The 17,074-nt window shown below is 38.0% G+C and overlaps 2 protein-coding genes across 2 annotated transcripts; one reads left to right on the top strand and one right to left on the bottom strand.

Moving 5' to 3' along the window:
* The first annotated feature begins 4,334 nt into the window (after nucleotides 1–4,334).
* nfkbib (nuclear factor of kappa light polypeptide gene enhancer in B-cells inhibitor, beta) lies at nucleotides 4,335–9,291 on the top strand. Its single transcript, XM_052592620.1, has 6 exons — nucleotides 4,335–5,181; nucleotides 5,273–5,390; nucleotides 6,602–6,806; nucleotides 6,907–6,995; nucleotides 7,113–7,349; nucleotides 7,431–9,291. The coding sequence occupies exons 1-6, from the start codon at nucleotides 4,691–4,693 to the stop codon at nucleotides 7,473–7,475; spliced, it is 1,185 nt and encodes a 394-aa protein (XP_052448580.1). The 5' UTR covers nucleotides 4,335–4,690; the 3' UTR covers nucleotides 7,476–9,291.
* ftr84 (finTRIM family, member 84) lies at nucleotides 9,283–16,450 on the bottom strand. The gene is made up of 9 exons (XM_052592619.1): nucleotides 15,569–16,450; nucleotides 13,535–14,102; nucleotides 12,973–13,068; nucleotides 12,412–12,537; nucleotides 11,991–12,098; nucleotides 11,665–11,821; nucleotides 10,685–10,738; nucleotides 10,526–10,579; nucleotides 9,283–10,403 (listed from the first exon to the last, which is right to left on the bottom strand). Exons 2-9 carry the CDS (start codon nucleotides 14,099–14,101, stop codon nucleotides 9,856–9,858), a joined length of 1,710 nt encoding a protein of 569 aa, XP_052448579.1. The 5' UTR covers nucleotide 14,102; nucleotides 15,569–16,450; the 3' UTR covers nucleotides 9,283–9,855.
* Between the last annotated feature and the right edge of the window lie 624 nt (nucleotides 16,451–17,074).

Here is a 17,074-nt window from a genome sequence, read left to right as displayed (position 1 = left end):
AGCAATATATAATTTATATATTTTCTTCCATAATAATTACATACTTTTACTTAAAAAAAAACATCTTCTCTTAAGGAGCGTGTTGTACACAGCCCCTGTGAGGCTGCATACATTAAATGAAGGGCTAATCTTATTTCCTAATTGCTCTTGAAAGAGGCTGTGAACATCCATCACAGTACAGACCTCAGCACAAAGGACGCCACAGTAAACAGAGCAAAGCACAGCTCACGGTACAAAGAGAGGAAACAGTCCAGGCAATGAGCGATTGACAGAGTGGTGGAGAACAGAGAGGTGCAGGGATGTTATATGGGTAGAAGGACAAGTCAAAGAAAAAACATGCCTATCATGCCTCTCTGTCTCTCTCTCTTTTTTGTATATTATACTCCTTCTCTTTTTGAAGGAAATTGATGGGTATGGGAGTGGTTTTCTTATCAGAGGTATAAGAATTCTTTTCCACTGAAAAAACTGCAATGCAGATACACAGAGACTGAGAGAGAGAGAGAGAAAGAGAGAGGGAGAGGCGAACTTAAAGGGCTCATATGATGCGATTTCAAATGCCCTTCTCTTTGGAGTGTTACAAGCTGATAGATGAGATGTGCAGATGAGATCCCTGATGTTGCAAAGACTAAAGTCTCAAAACTAAAAAGATATTCTTTATTAAAGTTAAGACTCTGCCACCCCCCCCCCCCCCCTAAAATGCCTTGTTCAAAAACGCCCCCACGTCTACGTCACGATGTGGAAATATTTGCTTAATGCCAACCAAATGTTCACGCAAAGAAAGAAGGGGTGATTCGAAGAACCGCTGTTAGTGTTGAATTAGCCATGTCAGGGAAACTCTGTGTGTATCTAGTCAAACGCAAAAGCACTTTATTTGGTCTTCCGAAAGTATAAGATTACATACAACAGAACAGCAACACATTTTATAGACAACCGTTTCGTGAACCTAGGAGAGGAGGTTATTCTGACTTTGGTACAGCAATCTGGCACTTCTGAATCAACTACTGTATGTTTTGTTATTAGATTAAGTATTTGCTATTGACTGTTCAAATGGGGAGTTTTGCATGCTATGTGTGTGCACGAGAGAGAGAGAGAGAGAGAGAGAGAGAGAGAGAGAGAGACATCTTGTGTACTGTAAACACGTACGAGCTTCATCACTGTGTCTGCCATGCCACTCTGTTCCCCTTTCGGTCTTCAACTGATGATAAAACTAAGGACATTATTAACTGTCTTTACATTTATTTTGACAGAGAAAGCTTGCGATTATGGAAAAGGGCATTACATTTCCGACGAGTGCTTGTGGTGTTCGACCAATCACAATGCACTGGATCAATTGGCCAATCAGAGCAGACTGTGCTTGTCGGAAGGAGGGACTTTGTAGAAAACAAAATGTTTGTGAGAGCCGGGGCATAGAGGACCTACACTAATGTACAGTATTTGAAAAATAATGCTTTTTGAACATTAAAGCATGACTACATATTCTGTTACACCAAATACACAAAATAATGATCTTTAAAAAAGCATCATACTGTATGTCCCCTATAAACTATATCAGTAATCCCCTCAAATTTCAGTAACATCACATTCAGCCCAACACACATCCCCATGCACATACACACGTCTGTTTTTATATCATGTTAGGGAGTTTTCATTGTTCTTTTACTGAGCTAATGATATTGATAACCCTGATCCTTCCTTTAAATCTTTATTCATTGATTTTTTAATTAATTAAACACTATTTACTAGTGTCCTTGCCTCAGACCATTTATAGTGGAGTTTCTGGTCAACCTACACACTTTCTAAGAGTAACAATTTTACATAGTAAACATAATCCCTGCTTGCAAAATAATAATAAAAAAATATGCATATGCAAATCAAAAATGTACTAATTTACTTGACATAGATTTATTTTATTGCAGTTTGTTCCTTAATACAAAATAAACTGCAAAAAGACATGAACAATGACATCATCCTGACACTGGTAAGGATTAATTATTTTGTTTACCAGAGATAGCCACTGCCACCTGGTGTCGGATATGACTAAAATAACACCCACTATCCTCCTTACTAAACATTTCCTGCCCCATGACTTTGATGAAAAAGGAGGGTCCAATAGAGAGAACTGATAATGGTAAATATACATAGAGGAGGCCTGATGAGTATTGTAACACAGCGTGAGTCGTGACACCATATATGAACTACAGTAGTGAATAAAATAAAAATCTCTCACCCAGTTGAGATTGTTGATCATGTTAAATATTTTGGCACATACAATGCATGCAATGCCTGTTTCTAATAGAGAATCAGTTTTTGAGTGAGTCATAACATACTGGAGATTGCTTACAAACTGGTTGAGAGTGTGCTGACTTATCATTTAACATCCTGCTATGGGCACCTTGATTGTAAGCAGAAACATAACCTGGCAAGGGTCACTAAAATACAGGTGCATCTAAAAAAAAAATTAAAATCATGGAAAATGCCTTTATTTTTTGTAATTAAGTTTAAAGCTTTCTTATATTCTAGATTTCACACAAACTTAAATTTTTTTTATTAATAAAGCTTGATTAGTTTGATTAATTTTGAGTATAAATACTGGGTACCTCTTGGGCTAGTTCAGAACATGCAAGCACAATTATGGGAAAAGACTATTGATTTTGCAGTGGTCCAGAAGACAATAATCAAGGAGGACAATAATTGCTGAGAGGACTAGCTGAGTATACAAAATGTATTCATAGAAAGTTGACTGGAAGGAAAAAGTGTGGTAGGAAAAGGTGCCCAAGAAACAGGGATGAGCACAGCCTTGGGAAGATTGTCAGGAAAAGCCGATTCAAGAACTTGGGAGATATTCACAAGGAGTGGACTGAAGCTTGGGCCAATGCATCAAGAGTCACCACACTCAGACGTCTTCAGGAAAAAAGAGCTACAGCTGTCACATTCCTAGAACCAAGCCACTCCTGAACCAGAAAAAAATGTCAGAAGCATTTCAACTGGGGTAAGGGGAAAAATAACTGGACTGTTGCTCAGTGGTCCAAAGTCCTCTTTTCAGATGAAAGTAAATTTAGCATTTCATTTGGAAATCAAGATCTGGAGTCTGGAGGAAGACTGGAAAGCACAGAATCCAAAGTCTAGTGTAAAGTTTCCGAAGTTAGTGATGATTTGGGGAACCATGATGTCTGCTGGTCCATTGTGTTTTATCAAGTCCAAAGAAACACAGCCATCTACAGTACCAGGAGATTCTGGAGCACTTTATGCTTCCATCTGCTTACAAGCTTTATGGAGATGCTGATTTCATTTTCCAGCAGGACTTAGCACCTGCCCAAACTGCCCAAACCCCTTTCAAATGCTTTGATTAGCATGATATTACTGTGCTTGATTAGCCAGCCAACTCACCTGACCTGAACCTCACAGAGAATCTATGGGGTATTGTGAAGGGGAAGACAAGTAAAATCTGACAAACAATGCAGAGAAGATGAAGGCCGCTATCAAAGCAACCTGGGCTTCAATAATAATAATAATTCATCGGAAAGGAGCCCCTCCCAAGTATTGAGTTAATAATTAAACCTGCTTTGGAGATCTTGATCACATCTGGTCATATTTTTGATAGTCTGATTGATCATATGCAGGAGCAGATTTTCTTGTTCAGTTTAGTATAAATTATTTACAGCTTTTCATTCATGCAACATGTAAAAAAAACTATTCATACCTCTGCAGACCAAGAGAGTTTCCAATGTACTTCTGTACAGAGTTAAACCTCCACATAGGCCTACCGACTATTTTACATATAATTTCATGTAATTATGATTATTTTTTAATTTATTTGCTTGTTTTGAATTATGGTGCTACCTATGCTGTTTACCATTTTGTATTAAAATGCTTAAAATTAAATGAAGGTGGGGTGGTAAAAAGATGTTATTATCTTTTCTAACAGTGTTACAAAGGGCAGTGGTTTGTAATCACACTCTTCATACTTAATTTCTAGTTTATAGAATATATATAATGTGTACGTTTTTAACTAATGAAAATTGTAGTAGACAAAACTAACACTTGCAAAAATAAAATTCCCCTATTGTTATCTGGTATTATATTATTATTCTAACTCACCCAAACTGCATATTAAAATGTAGCCTTAAACAAAACAAGCAATTAAAAACTATTAAGACTATTGAAGTGGCTAGGCCATTTATGTGCCTTGTTTTTTAATGCTAGCTCAAATGAACAGACTCTTGAAATTCCCATAACAAACACAGCGCGATGGAATTCCCATAGAAATTAATGTAACTGACAAACAATTAAGAGTGCAACGCAGGCGCGCTCCGAGCCCTACGCATGCGCAGTCCCGCGCGGTGTCAAGTTACTAGAGTGGGTTTGGGAATTCCCCAGGAAAACACCTACGCAGCCACACGGCCTTTTCTGGACAAACAGGGCAACAGCAAGCCGCTCACAAGGGGAGCAATTTGTAGTTTTATAATGCTCCGGACATGGAGGGAATCTGAGGCTTGTGCGACAGCGCTTGCCGCTGTTTTGGGGGAATTTGTCCAGAAAGAGGGCATCTTTTTCCCATAAAAACACCAACAAGCGTTAGACGTAATCCACCTGGATAGAAGCGAAAACGGCGCAGCAGATAGTTATTTGTTAGGAAAGGCAATTTTTCTTGTTACAGCGGACATCATTTATACGGCACATCCATATATAAATGGAGGGGACGCACGATATTCACGGTGACTCCCGGAGACAGAATGCACGGCCTGGACCGAGCTACGCTGTGGAGAAAAGGGGCGCCCTGGATTCTGTCCCGGAGGACTGGTGTGACAGCGGGCTAGACTCCTTAAGCGGGGTCGGACTCGGTTTTGAGGGTCCCTACGGAACTTACACCGAGGCCGACCAGATGTGGACACCTGGACGGTCTGTGTCTGACATACCTGACATCCATCCGTCGGACGAGTCCGACAACAGGAGTAACACGGACTGTGTGTCGATTGGCGGCGGAGAGAGGCTCGACTCTGCCATCGGGGACTCCATTAATGAGGATGCGGTGGTGGGGTGCATCTCCGACGGGATCGGCACCATGATCCTGGGCGAGCCTGCAGGTACAGACAGACTGGCGAATTCAAACACTGAGGAGGGTCGACAGCGAAGGGAAGAGCTCTTCAACACCCTCAACTTTCTGTCAGAGGACGGGGACACGTAAGTCTATGTAGTTTTCTATTACCTGTACGTTTGAAAAGTTTGGAAAGCTATTGGATTTAGACTGTAAACATGTCCTTTTGTCTCTCAGTGTACTTCAATTGGCACTGATTCATGAGCAGTGGGGTGTCGTTCAGTGCCTGCTTGAAGAAATTGTGGTTGACAGCACCTGGACTCCTTACCTGGACATTCAGAATGATCTGGGCCAGGTAAATGCACACCACAGTGTTGCCAGATATTTGTAGAAAAACAAACAACATGCTCTGACAAGCCAGCACCTGTGGATAGCTTTACTTTCATTGATTTACTGTTCCATACAACATTACATATTAAATAAGGCAATACATTTCATGGTGCTGTTGAAGTCACCTTATCAAACGTATCAACTCTTATTTTTTTATGGAATATTGCATTGTTTATTATAAATAAATTATTGGTGCCTGTAATTGAAACCCATGTGCACTAATAATATTTAAAATAACTGTATGCACATTTTTACTTTGAAATATTCATTTAAAAATAGCAATATCAGTTATGCTGGTCCACTGACTTTTAATAAGTTGAAATCAGGGCTGCTGCTGGCCAAATGGGTGCCCTAAGCAGGATTGTTTTGTTGCGCCCCCCTTTCTCAAATATCACAAAAAAAAGATAGTATCTATAGAAAAAGATACAATAGGGGTCAAAATAGAACTTTCATAAAAAATTCAAAAATTAAATAAATTAATTGTTTACAAATTACAATTGTAGCTCTGAACATGGCCATTTTTTTCTGGGAGTTGGTGCCCTATGCCAGCTGCGTATAATGCATATAGGGAGCGCCGGTACTGGGTGAAATAATTCTGTTTCTTTTCAACGCTCCCTCCAAAAGTCTGTTCTGGGAGTTTGGAATTTTGGTGGGTATGAAATTCCGAATTCCAAAATTACTGTATTGCAGCAACAAATGCATATGCACAGCAAATGTACAGCTACCCACTGTAATTATGACAATTTAACTATAGGGGGCTCCAAACTCACAAAATTATGCACAGCCATATACTGTTTCTTTAATGAAAAACATTGATTTTAACTTTAACCTCTCCTCCAGCAACCTGTCACTCACATGACTTCACAGCAATTAACAAATCACAAAGAGCAAATCACTTCTCAAAGGACATATTCAAGTCCCATCCAACATTTTTTCTTTGTCAGATTTTTTTTTTTTTTCTCATTCATATACACCTATAGGGAGACAGAACCCAAAACCTAGCATGTCCAATTGCACAGTTTTACTCTGGAAATAATGCAAACCACAGCTGATCATATTTATGTGTCATTATAATAAAAAAGCCCAGAGTCACATTTATAATAAGTGTATATGGCAACACTGACACACCATCAGTGCATCTCTAATTTTTTTCACCCTCCCTCCTTATTTGCTTAGACCGCTCTACATTTAGCAGTCATCGTAGACCGGAGTGAGTGTGTTCGGGCACTGTTGTGGAGTGGAGCCAGTGCAGAGATCCAAGAGAGGGGTGGAAACACACCTTTACACCTGGCTGTCAGAGAGCTTCGCAAAGAGTGTGTGAGAGAGCTGACCAGCTGCTCACGGACCCCACCAGTGCACCTGAACATCACCAACTACGCAGGTACCAAGTCAAGCAAATGGATTTCACTGATGAATATCATTGTTTTTATAAGTCTATGTTCTGCGTCCTGTCCCATTCTCTGTCCGTCTGTGTCTTTAAGGTGTGAGTGCACTGCACCTGGCTGTACATAAGGGCAACTGTGACATCATCAATATGCTGCTGGAGGCTGGAGCAGATGTAAATCAATGGGTGAGAAAGTACCATTTGATTTAAATCAGGGTTATTGTAGTTACCTAAAACTGAAACTAAAATGAGCACCATTAAAACTTTTTCATTTAAATTTTTTTTTTATCATTGATTTTGTAGGATTTGGGGTCAGGTCGGTCTCCATTGCACTGGGCAGTGGAAGGTCAGAGGTCAGAGGTAGTGACGTTATTATTGAGCGCTGGCGCATTGGTGAATCAGCACTCATATGCAGGCCACACCCCATTCTACTGTGCCCTTTACCGACCCAACAAAGAGGTGCAGGCCCTTCTTAGTGCCCATGGGGCCACATACACACAGGACGATGAGGAAGAGGAAGAGTACAGAGAGAGTGAGGAGGTCAGAGCCAAACCCACACACACTGACACCTGAATGCTTAACTGTCTGCTTCTGTACTTATTATTTCTCTGTCCGTCACAGGAGGAGTTTGATGATGTCATCATAAATGGACAGCGAGTGCTGTAGCTGTAAAACATGGACACTACTCTGCCGTTAAACCCCTTGAACTCCAGCTGAAAGAATGTGGAGTCTTGAGTGTATTTGGTGGAGACTATTATGTGTGTCTGTGTGTGTGTCTTTTGTTTTAAGGTACAGTATGCTGGTTTTGGTTCAGGCTGATGGAAGTGCATAGCTAGATTATGTTAGTAATGGAAGATCTATGATGAAGTTATTTAAGCCTGATATCAAGCAAAGCCTTTTAAAGCTGTAACAATGGAGGCAGCTTTTCATTTAGTAAAACCTCTCATTGGCCCATCTGGTGTATGTTAGAATAAAGGGATAGTTCACCTAAAGAAGAATATGCTGTCCCACCCTTGTGGTGATTCAAGCCTGTATGACGTTTTCTTCTGGGGAATAAAGAAATGTCTTTAAAAATGATTGAAAAGTGTTTCATGTGCACACATTAAAAATCAGAGGAGTCCAGTGTTGTTTAGGCAACATATACTATATCACACCTTTAGGGAAAATGTCTTTCACAGAAGAAACAAAGTCATTTAGGTTTGGTGAGTAAATGATTTAAATTTTGGGTGAATTATCCCATAGAACCAAATGCCATAGAAGTTACCGTACACTTTTTATTTTAAGATTTTATGTCTGCAGCACATGGGAGCAGCACGGTAGTAATACTCCCACTAGTGGGTAGATTCATTATGTCCACAACACGTGTTGATCTAAAATGTGATTAATAGTGGCTTTCTTAATGCTTTAAAATGAAATTGTTAGCCAGATATAACTGAAGAAACGAAATTTGAATGTTTTTTAATAAACTTGTTGACTTACTATTACTGCTACACCAACTATTGCTATATATATTTTCTCCTAAAATGGGTTTTGGGGTGAATATGATCGATCGGTGGATATACAGTCAGTCAGAGAGAGATGAAAAGTTTTTATAGTGCTGACTTAAAAAAATTACTTAAAAAAAATCTACATTACAACTCAAAACTTTGAACTGAATGCAAAGAAATATAGTTAGCGCTAAATTCTTGATCTAGGGATGTTCATATTAAAGACTCATCAAACCGCTTACAGTTACATCATATCGTTTAAATTGTGAAGCATCTAACAAACATTCCAAATTAAATTAAATACGGCAACACAACACTTTTTTTTATCTTATTAAACATTTTAAAATATATTTTAAATGAATTAAAACCAAAAACTATATGTACATTAATAATAAAGAAAGCGGATCTAAATTTAACTGGTTCTGTTTGTCTTGTGTTGTTTTCAATTGTTATAAAAGTGGAATTTGATCTAATTTGGGGGGCATTATGGTTGTGGACATTTACAATAACTTGTTTAGGCCTATTTCAAAGTTTCTGTTTGTAGGGGTGAACGTGACGTTTTTCGGTGGTGATGATGATTGGTTCGTTCTGTTGGTAATATAGAGACTCATTTGGAAATCAGGGCTACTTGTACTTGTCCTCTGTGAGCTGACTGTATACTGGTGAGCAGTTTTAAATGATAAGGTTAATGGTTATTCATCCATTGAGAATATGTCATTGGTTTGACATTGTGCTTTAGGAAACGATGCCACAGTAACAGCTCAATAAGACAATCAAGAAAGAGGAAGGAGCGACATTTAGGGATTAATGAAACAAGTGTAGCCATGTCTTAAAAGATGAATTTGCATTAGAATGTTTCTAATCCATGTATAAAGAAAGAGAGTGAGAGATTGTACCTTTCATCTGTATATATTTCTGTTTACTTGGTGATGGGTGAAATGACTGAAAATCTCCTAGAAACCCTTCCAATGCACAATAAACAATAATGACAAGAAGGTTTGTTTTATTTGCAAATGCTCATAATCACTCAAATACACAATTTTTCTCATTATATAGCTGCATCGTCTGTCTCATCTAAACTCAAAGATTGCAGAATGTGTATTAATATTGATTGGCTGCAGGTTTTGAAGTGACACTTAATGCCAGGTTTGTTATTTTTAAACAAACTTTACTGCAATTTTAATTTTTAGAATCTTACAAAAATTAGAAAAAGTCCAAGTCCCATTTAACACCCATTTCCATTCTATTTAAATGATTATTCTAATTACCAGCGCTATATTTCATGTCTGACAAGAAATTAAATCAAGGCTGTGGGAATTGTAAGCACGGTGTGTCCATTATTTTAATTTCTAACAAATTTACTGAAAAGGCAGTATCAGTATCTTTTCCTGTAAGAATGACAGTATGTATTTTGAATTACAGCAATAAGAATTTGGTGGTAAAATGAGCCTAATTCTCCTGAGAATATTAATAGTTACAATGCAAAGAGTCCTAACAGTGGACATTTCCTTTATGCAAATTAATCTTAAAGAACTTGGGGACAAAGTTTAGCTCAGAACCTATTGGCGGTATGTTCGGTTGTTCTTCTCTAGCATACACAGAGTTACTGAAGATCCAACGCCAAACCCAGCATACAGTGGTTCTGAGAACTTGGCCTGAAATCTGTGGATGAGCTCCATTGTCTCAGACACAGAGTAAAAGGACACAGATCCTCTAGCGTAATCCAGATACACACCAATCCGTGAGGCACGAGCTGCTCCCGGCAGATCTTTATCCATCTTATTGTGCCAGGCGGAGTATCCCGAGTCTGAGCATAGGAGGCTCCAGGATTTATCATTGTATCCCAGAAGGCTGTTTGAGTTCTTGCCTTTGCGGCTAATGCTCTTGTAGGCAACTCCAATGGAAAATTCACCATTCCACTCTACTTCCCAGTAGTGCCGTATTCCACTGAGTGGCTCCTCACACAGGATCTGGCAAAAGCCATCAAACCGCTCCGGGTGATCTGGGTAGAACTGGTTTGTTCTTTTCCGGATCACCCGGCGATTCCCGTCTGAAAGGACCAGCTCTTTATAGGCAGTGTTGAGATCAAATGTAAGCTTACAAGAATCTGTGAAATGAAATTGTTGAGAAAAGAGACTCATTCGGCATTTAGAAGGAATTAAAAGGGGATATGTTATCATCTGGAAAGTGAAGTATTAATTAATGATGTGGAATCATCTGTTCACTCACATCTGAGGAAATCCAGTCTTGTTTTAGGCTCTGGCAAATCCGTTTTTATGTTAGCTGAAAGTAAAGTACAAGTGGTACATAAATGACCAGAGTTGTTCTGTAACATACTATATTCTACACAAAGTGACATTTAAATAAAACCTCAGGAAGTCCCCTCACCATTCAAACGTCCTCCAGATCTTGGAATCAGGATATAGATTGAGGCATCACGCACTAAGATGAAAGAGTTTTGAATATCATGCAAATGTAAAAATGAATGGTAGATAGAATATTATCTTTATATGAAGCTTTATATGCACTACTGATTGAAAGATTGGGGTCAGCAAAATGTTTTTATTTATTTATTTTTTTTGTTGTTGATAAATTTAGAAAGAAATGTCGTTTTATTTAGCAAGGATGAATTAAGTTGATCATTAATTTTTTAAAAGCATACCAATTATTCAACTTCTTAAAAAAAAAAAAAAACATTAAAATAGACAAAAACTCCATAAAATGGTGCAAGTTGTGAGTTGTGAAAACTACATGATCTAGGACTTTTATACAGTGCATGCCACTGTTAAGACTAAGTTTATCCCTCACATACTGGTTTTCATTTGTGTGAAATTGAACATAGCATAGAAGCATAGTTGTTTTCAACACTGATAACTCTAAGACATGTTTCTTGAGCAGCATATCAGCATATTAGTGTGATTTCTGAAGCATCATGTGACACTGAAGACTGGATTAATGATGAAAATTCAGTTTTGTCATCACAGGAGTAAATTACATTTTAAAATATATATATGAATCAAGATTTTAAAATGGTAATGGATTTTCTCAATATCACAGTTCTATTTTCTTTTTGCGAAAAAACGTCATAAGTACGTCTATCAAAAACATTTTTAAAATCTTACCGACCAAAATCTTCTAAACAATAGTGGATATGAATCTCTCTGCATCTGCATTTCCATCCATAATTTATTATGGAACTATAGTGGTGCAGTACTGATTAAATTGTATTGCTGTCTGTCCGATGCAGATCATCGCCAGATTATTTTGAGTATTTTAGACACTAAAATAATAAGACATTATAATAAGTCAAAACAGAGGTAAAATCTCATGTCTTGCAGTGGTTGAATGTTATAGTCTTGGATGATTACCTCGTTTGGAGATGTTTCCCAGCTCTTTTTTGCAGATGTCATCCAGGTGTTCCTTCATGTCAGAGACGGTCTTGGTGATCTCACTAAAGGAAAACTCTGGGTTTATCAGCACTTTGGGCACCATGGGCTCCGGTGCAACAGATAGTGTGGGGAAATTCTGCACAAGTAATGAAGGCACTTAACAAAATCGGTGCTGATAAGTAGCTTCCTTGAATAATTCTGGACATCCATATTAAATAATTAATCAGGTAAGTCCACTTTCTGAATTACAGAAATCCAGAATGAAAAAAAGAAAACAAATGAAATGTGAGTGGCTATTTCTTTACCTGTAGGAAGTGAATGTTGTCCTCTGTGTCCAGTATTTGGCGTAGCTCAGCGTCTCTCTTCTGAAGCTCCATGATCTCTTGGTCAAGTCTCTCTACATAACCCTGTGCCTGTCAGTAGATCAAAGTTATCACAGTCTGAGAGCAGGGAACAGCTCTATGGGTCTGTTTATCTATCTCAACAATTGCATAAAGCTTCATCAAAACATGGCTCGGTTTTATTTACAGTATGTACGAGCTGTAGAATTACACAGTTTCATAGACTAACAAACAATACTAAACATATAAAAAAAATTATTCTCACCACAGTTCCCCAGCAAGGGGAATCACCTCTCTCTGAGAATGAGGTGTTGGTGTTACTATGCAATGCTCCATTAGAGCTACAGCAAGGAATCTAACCCTGCAAATCAAAAAGTGTATGTACCTGATTCATGGAGGCCTGTAGGTTGGCCTGTATGAGTTGGCTTATCTCAGCATGCCAGCGCTCTACCGCCTGTAGCATTTCGCTGAAGATTTTATCACTGTCAGTCTGAGCCCGCTGTGCATTTCCCTGCAGAGAAGGTGCAACAATCAGCAACAGCATACATCCACACTGCCAGGGGGCAGCACAGAGCACTTCATCAACGTCAGGTGCCTTTAACAGAATGCCAGAACTGGACATATTTAAGTTGCACTAAGTGTTTTTTAAACAACACATTACCTAACTAAGACTCTATACTGCTTCTATCATTGACAAATTTCAAATGTTGTCAATGAACATTTAATAGTATCTTAGCTGTTTGGTTACTTGTATTTGTATGAGTAGGATAAAGCATAGAGATGATGGTAAGTAGTTTATATAATAACACATAATCTCCCAGAGATACATATAAATTAAGATTCCACATACTAACATGTTTCAAACTGATAACAATTCTATTGTTTATTATTATTATTATCATCTATTTGTTGTTTTGCCCCAAAGCTTCATTAGGACTCTCCTGACCTTGAGAACATCTACATTGTGTCTGAGTTCTTGAAGTTCTTTCATCCGATCCTGGATAATGTGCTGAACCTCTGTCTGAGTTCCCACCAAGACCTTCTATAATCACACACATATAGTACACACATGAACATATAATACGTACATGCAAAAAAGAATTTAATACTTTATGTACTTACTCAGAAAATAATAATTGCAATATTAATTCTTTTACTGTCTTTTTGATTTAATAAATGTGAATTTGGTGAGAAGAAGAAACTTCTTTCAATAAAAAAAACTTAACTTCTTAATGGTATTATAAATGTATCCTAAATTATTTTGAATAGAATAGCAGCTAGTTTCACTTGACTCTTGAATAAAAGGTACAAATCCAAGCAGATACGGTTTCAAATCTCTTGAACATTTCTACTCTTATTTCCAGGAAACAATTCATTAAATTCCTTCTGAAACACATAAAGTAAACATTATTTTGTGCCAGTATGAGCCAGTTTTGGTAGATACTTTACTAAACCCCTGTGACAGTTTCCCCCGGTTTATTCACAACAATTATAATCTTATGTTTCACCTGTTTCTCTGTGCGTTCATCATCTGCGCTGACTATGTTGTGACTGCGATGTTCTCTCACTGTACACAGAACACAGATGCACATCTGGTCTGAGCGGCAGAAAAGCTCTAAGCCTTTTTCATGCTGTGGGCAGATCTTCCGATCCAGGTGTCCCGTCTCATCCACCAGTTTGTGCCGTTTAAATGTGGCTGATTCGTAATGAGGTTTGATGTGTGTCTCGCAGTAATAAGCCAGGCACATCAGGCACGACTTCACTGCTTTGTTCCGCCGACCGGTACAGAAATCACACAGAGCATCACGCTTGAAGTACGGAAATGGGGTGAGCTCGTGCCGGGGGGGCCGAGGCTCCGGGTTGCCTACATGGGGTACATTACGCCTCAGTATGGGTCGAGGAGTGAAGGTCGCCTGGCACTGCGGACAGCTGTAAACACCGAGGTGGTCAGAATGGTCCCAGTAGATCTTAATGCACTCCAGGCAGAAGGTGTCTCCACACGGGACGGTGACAGGGTCTCGCTGGGTGTCTGCGCAGAGAAGGCAGGTGTCGTCGAGGTAGTCCAATTCTGCCATTCTAAAACAAATGTGTGAGAAAGTAAGGTGACTTGAAAGAGCAACTGAAGCAGGAACACACCCTTATTTATAGATTAGAAAGAAGGGTGGAGGAAGGGACCTTGTGGTGCTGAACTGAGATGAGCATGTCTACAAACACAGTGGTTTCCATAAGTGAGGGATTATGAGGCATGTGTAACGGGCTTTTCTATTCCAGAAAAATCATTCAGAACACAATTTCAGCATTATAGCAAATGTTAAAGCAAAGACAGTTCACCCAAAAAATACAATTTCTCCAAGGTTCCAACAATTCGACTAAATTCATAAATAGCCAAAGCACTTTCTCTCTTTCTGCATATATGTACTAAAGTGAAATTCGAAGCTGTTTGGTCTGTAAATATGGAAACTGGTTCAAATAAATTTGTCTAGTTAGTTCTTTCATTCTGTCACGAGTAAACTACAGTAACACCAGAGCTCAGTGTGTACTGTAAACACTCTAGAATTATGCAGATAGATCATAAACACAATTAAATGCTGGATCTGAAGAATGTCAAGGTCAAACTGATCGGTGTCATGAGGGGAAACTCAGTACAGCATGCTTTAGATCGTTATGTTCATTTCCGCCATTACCTGACCATAATTTTCCTTGGACCTTATGGATCTGTCTTCTACATAGTACCAGGGATGGACTGGGAGAGTAAAACAGCCCTGGAGTTTCTCCCAAATAGACCCACCAAAACTATAAACAGTCACTACTATCTCACAACATTATAGCAATTCTGTTGCTTTTATGGCAAATAACATCACAAAATCTGTGGTGACCCTGCTGACAGAAACAATAGTAACCGTAACAGAAATTTTAATGATTTTAACCATTAAAACCATTAAATGCATCATGTAGTGTGTTTTTTGGGACAAATTAAATTAGGATTTCATGGTTTTAACAAAAGCCACTAACTGAATGAGATCAATTAATAGAGACCAATGGGCACCATTACAGTTTCCAGTGAATTAATTTACTCTCTTTTCTAACTCAGTAGGCCTATCTCTTAAATGTAACGCTGTTGTCTCTTTATGAATGGATGGAATATTCATGTCAGACAATGCGGAGTTATAAATAGCATTTGAGCATTCGCACTAGGGGTGTCCTGGGATTTTAACATACTGTAGTACTCATAGGCTACATGCTCTATAGCAAGGATGGACATTTAAAAAAGCCTTATTAAAAATAAATAAAATCATAACCTTTTGAAGTTTAATCTACATAGGCTACTACTAATCTATATTGCAATAACTGTCTTTCTGTCCCTAAATTTAAGACCTCTTATAATTAAGATTTTGTATCATTTTTTTGTTTGTTTTGTTTACGTGGCCTTAAATTTAAACGATTTATCTGAAGACTTTTAAAGGAAACCCTAAAAACATAGTTCATTGCAAACAGTTCTGTCATGCATTTGGCAAAAAGCTTTTGTTGACAGAGCATTTTACCTTTGAAATTTGAGGCAAGTGAAACTCTGGTGTCTTTGCAGTTTGTTCGCAGAGATGTGATGGGGATTTAAATAACAGATTTCCAAACACTCCAAACATATAAGTATCCCCTTGAACTTGGTAAAAAGATAATCTGTTTACCATCTTGACTGGAAAATATTGTTTTCATGGTCAGTTTTTCATTTATTATTCGCGAATGTTAGTGAATGTTTACATTAGAGTGCAAGTCAAGACCTACACTCAAATGAATACAGGGGGAGCGGCTGGAAACTAGCGACCTCTCCTGGTTGGAGATAGTATTAAACTGAAAGCAAACTTTACGGGACTTATATTTCAAATATTTGAAATCAGCTGTCACTTTATCTGACACTTTTTTGATGATGATGAATCAGCAGACCGATGCCGTTTGATGGATTTCTCCTGAACGTCCAGATGGCCAGTCCGCCCCTGCAAAGGACATGTAGGTACATGTGCCCACTGTTTTTGTGTCATTTCAGTTATTTTTTTTATTTTATTTTATTTATTTTTTTTATTTTTTACATTATTTTTAGGGATGCACGATAATATCGGCACAACATCGGTATGAATATTTCTGCCGATGAGCCAAACCGATATTCTCCAAGTGAAATAATTGACCTGTTTTTCAGATGTGAATGTCTGTCTACATTTGTAAAATAATAAATTTATGGTAGAATCAGTACAGAAGAGATACATGGATTTCTCTTCAGTAAAATTAAAGTTTAAATATATCAGTATATATTTGTAAATATATCAGTATATATTTGTATATATATCGATATCGGTATCGGCATCGGCCAAAATTATTTAGAAAATATCGGCATATCGAATATCGGCCAAAATCCAATATCGTGCATCCCTAATTATTTTAGTTTAGTTTAATGTAAAACGCTTTTACATTAGAATCCATCTTAGGTGTAGTATCCACCTTATTTTCAACATGGAATCTATTTCCTGTGAATGTATGGTTCGTTAGCTGCTAAAGGTAAATAAACAGCAGTATAACAAAGAGTGGTAAGAGGTGAAACCATCCACTACAAAAGAGTGTATTTATGATTATGGCAATAAATTAAAATAATATAACAAGTACCAGTTTGCTACATCAAGTAGCATAAAGTCCTTTTTTTTACAGATAAAACAACTGGTAGCGGATGACACTGTAAACCTTGGACATTAAAGTTAAAAATGATACAGTACGTTATAAGCTGGATATAATAATAATATTCCTGCTTGCTTCCCTGTGTATTCACAATGGTGTCCTTGCAGGCCCGGGGAGGGAACAGTAAAGGATGCTGAGCCACCATCTGGATGAGCTGCCAGACCTGCAATTCAGAGAAAAGACACTCATTCTTTGTGCACATTAATACACAACATTAATACACACTTCACACCAGCAGAATATTGTAATATGCCATAGCCTTGTTGCTGACCATCTGCATACTTGTATGTAATATTCCATTCATCTTCTTGAATATGAAGCAGCTACAT

Source organism: Carassius gibelio, chromosome A5 (genome assembly GCF_023724105.1).
Source record: "Carassius gibelio isolate Cgi1373 ecotype wild population from Czech Republic chromosome A5, carGib1.2-hapl.c, whole genome shotgun sequence".
Classification (NCBI taxonomy): domain Eukaryota; kingdom Metazoa; phylum Chordata; class Actinopteri; order Cypriniformes; family Cyprinidae; genus Carassius; species Carassius gibelio.
The sequence above is the reverse complement of the archived record's forward strand: the minus strand, read 5'-3'. Positions and strand labels throughout refer to the sequence as shown.

Coding starts and splice junctions, on each gene's coding strand:
- ftr84 (XM_052592619.1), bottom strand. CDS start 14,101: ATGGCAGAATTGGACTACCTCGACGACACCTGCCTTCTCTGCGCAGAC. Junction 12,099..12,411: donor TACAGGCCTCCATGAATCAG/GTACATACACTT, acceptor ATCTACTGACAG/GCACAGGGTTATGTAGAGAG. Junction 10,580..10,684: donor ATCTGGAGGACGTTTGAATG/GTGAGGGGACTT, acceptor CTTTACTTTCAG/CTAACATAAAAACGGATTTG.
- nfkbib (XM_052592620.1), top strand. CDS start 4,691: ATGGAGGGGACGCACGATATTCACGGTGACTCCCGGAGACAGAATGCA. Junction 6,996..7,112: donor GAGCAGATGTAAATCAATGG/GTGAGAAAGTAC, acceptor TTGATTTTGTAG/GATTTGGGGTCAGGTCGGTC. Junction 7,350..7,430: donor AGTACAGAGAGAGTGAGGAG/GTCAGAGCCAAA, acceptor TGTCCGTCACAG/GAGGAGTTTGATGATGTCAT.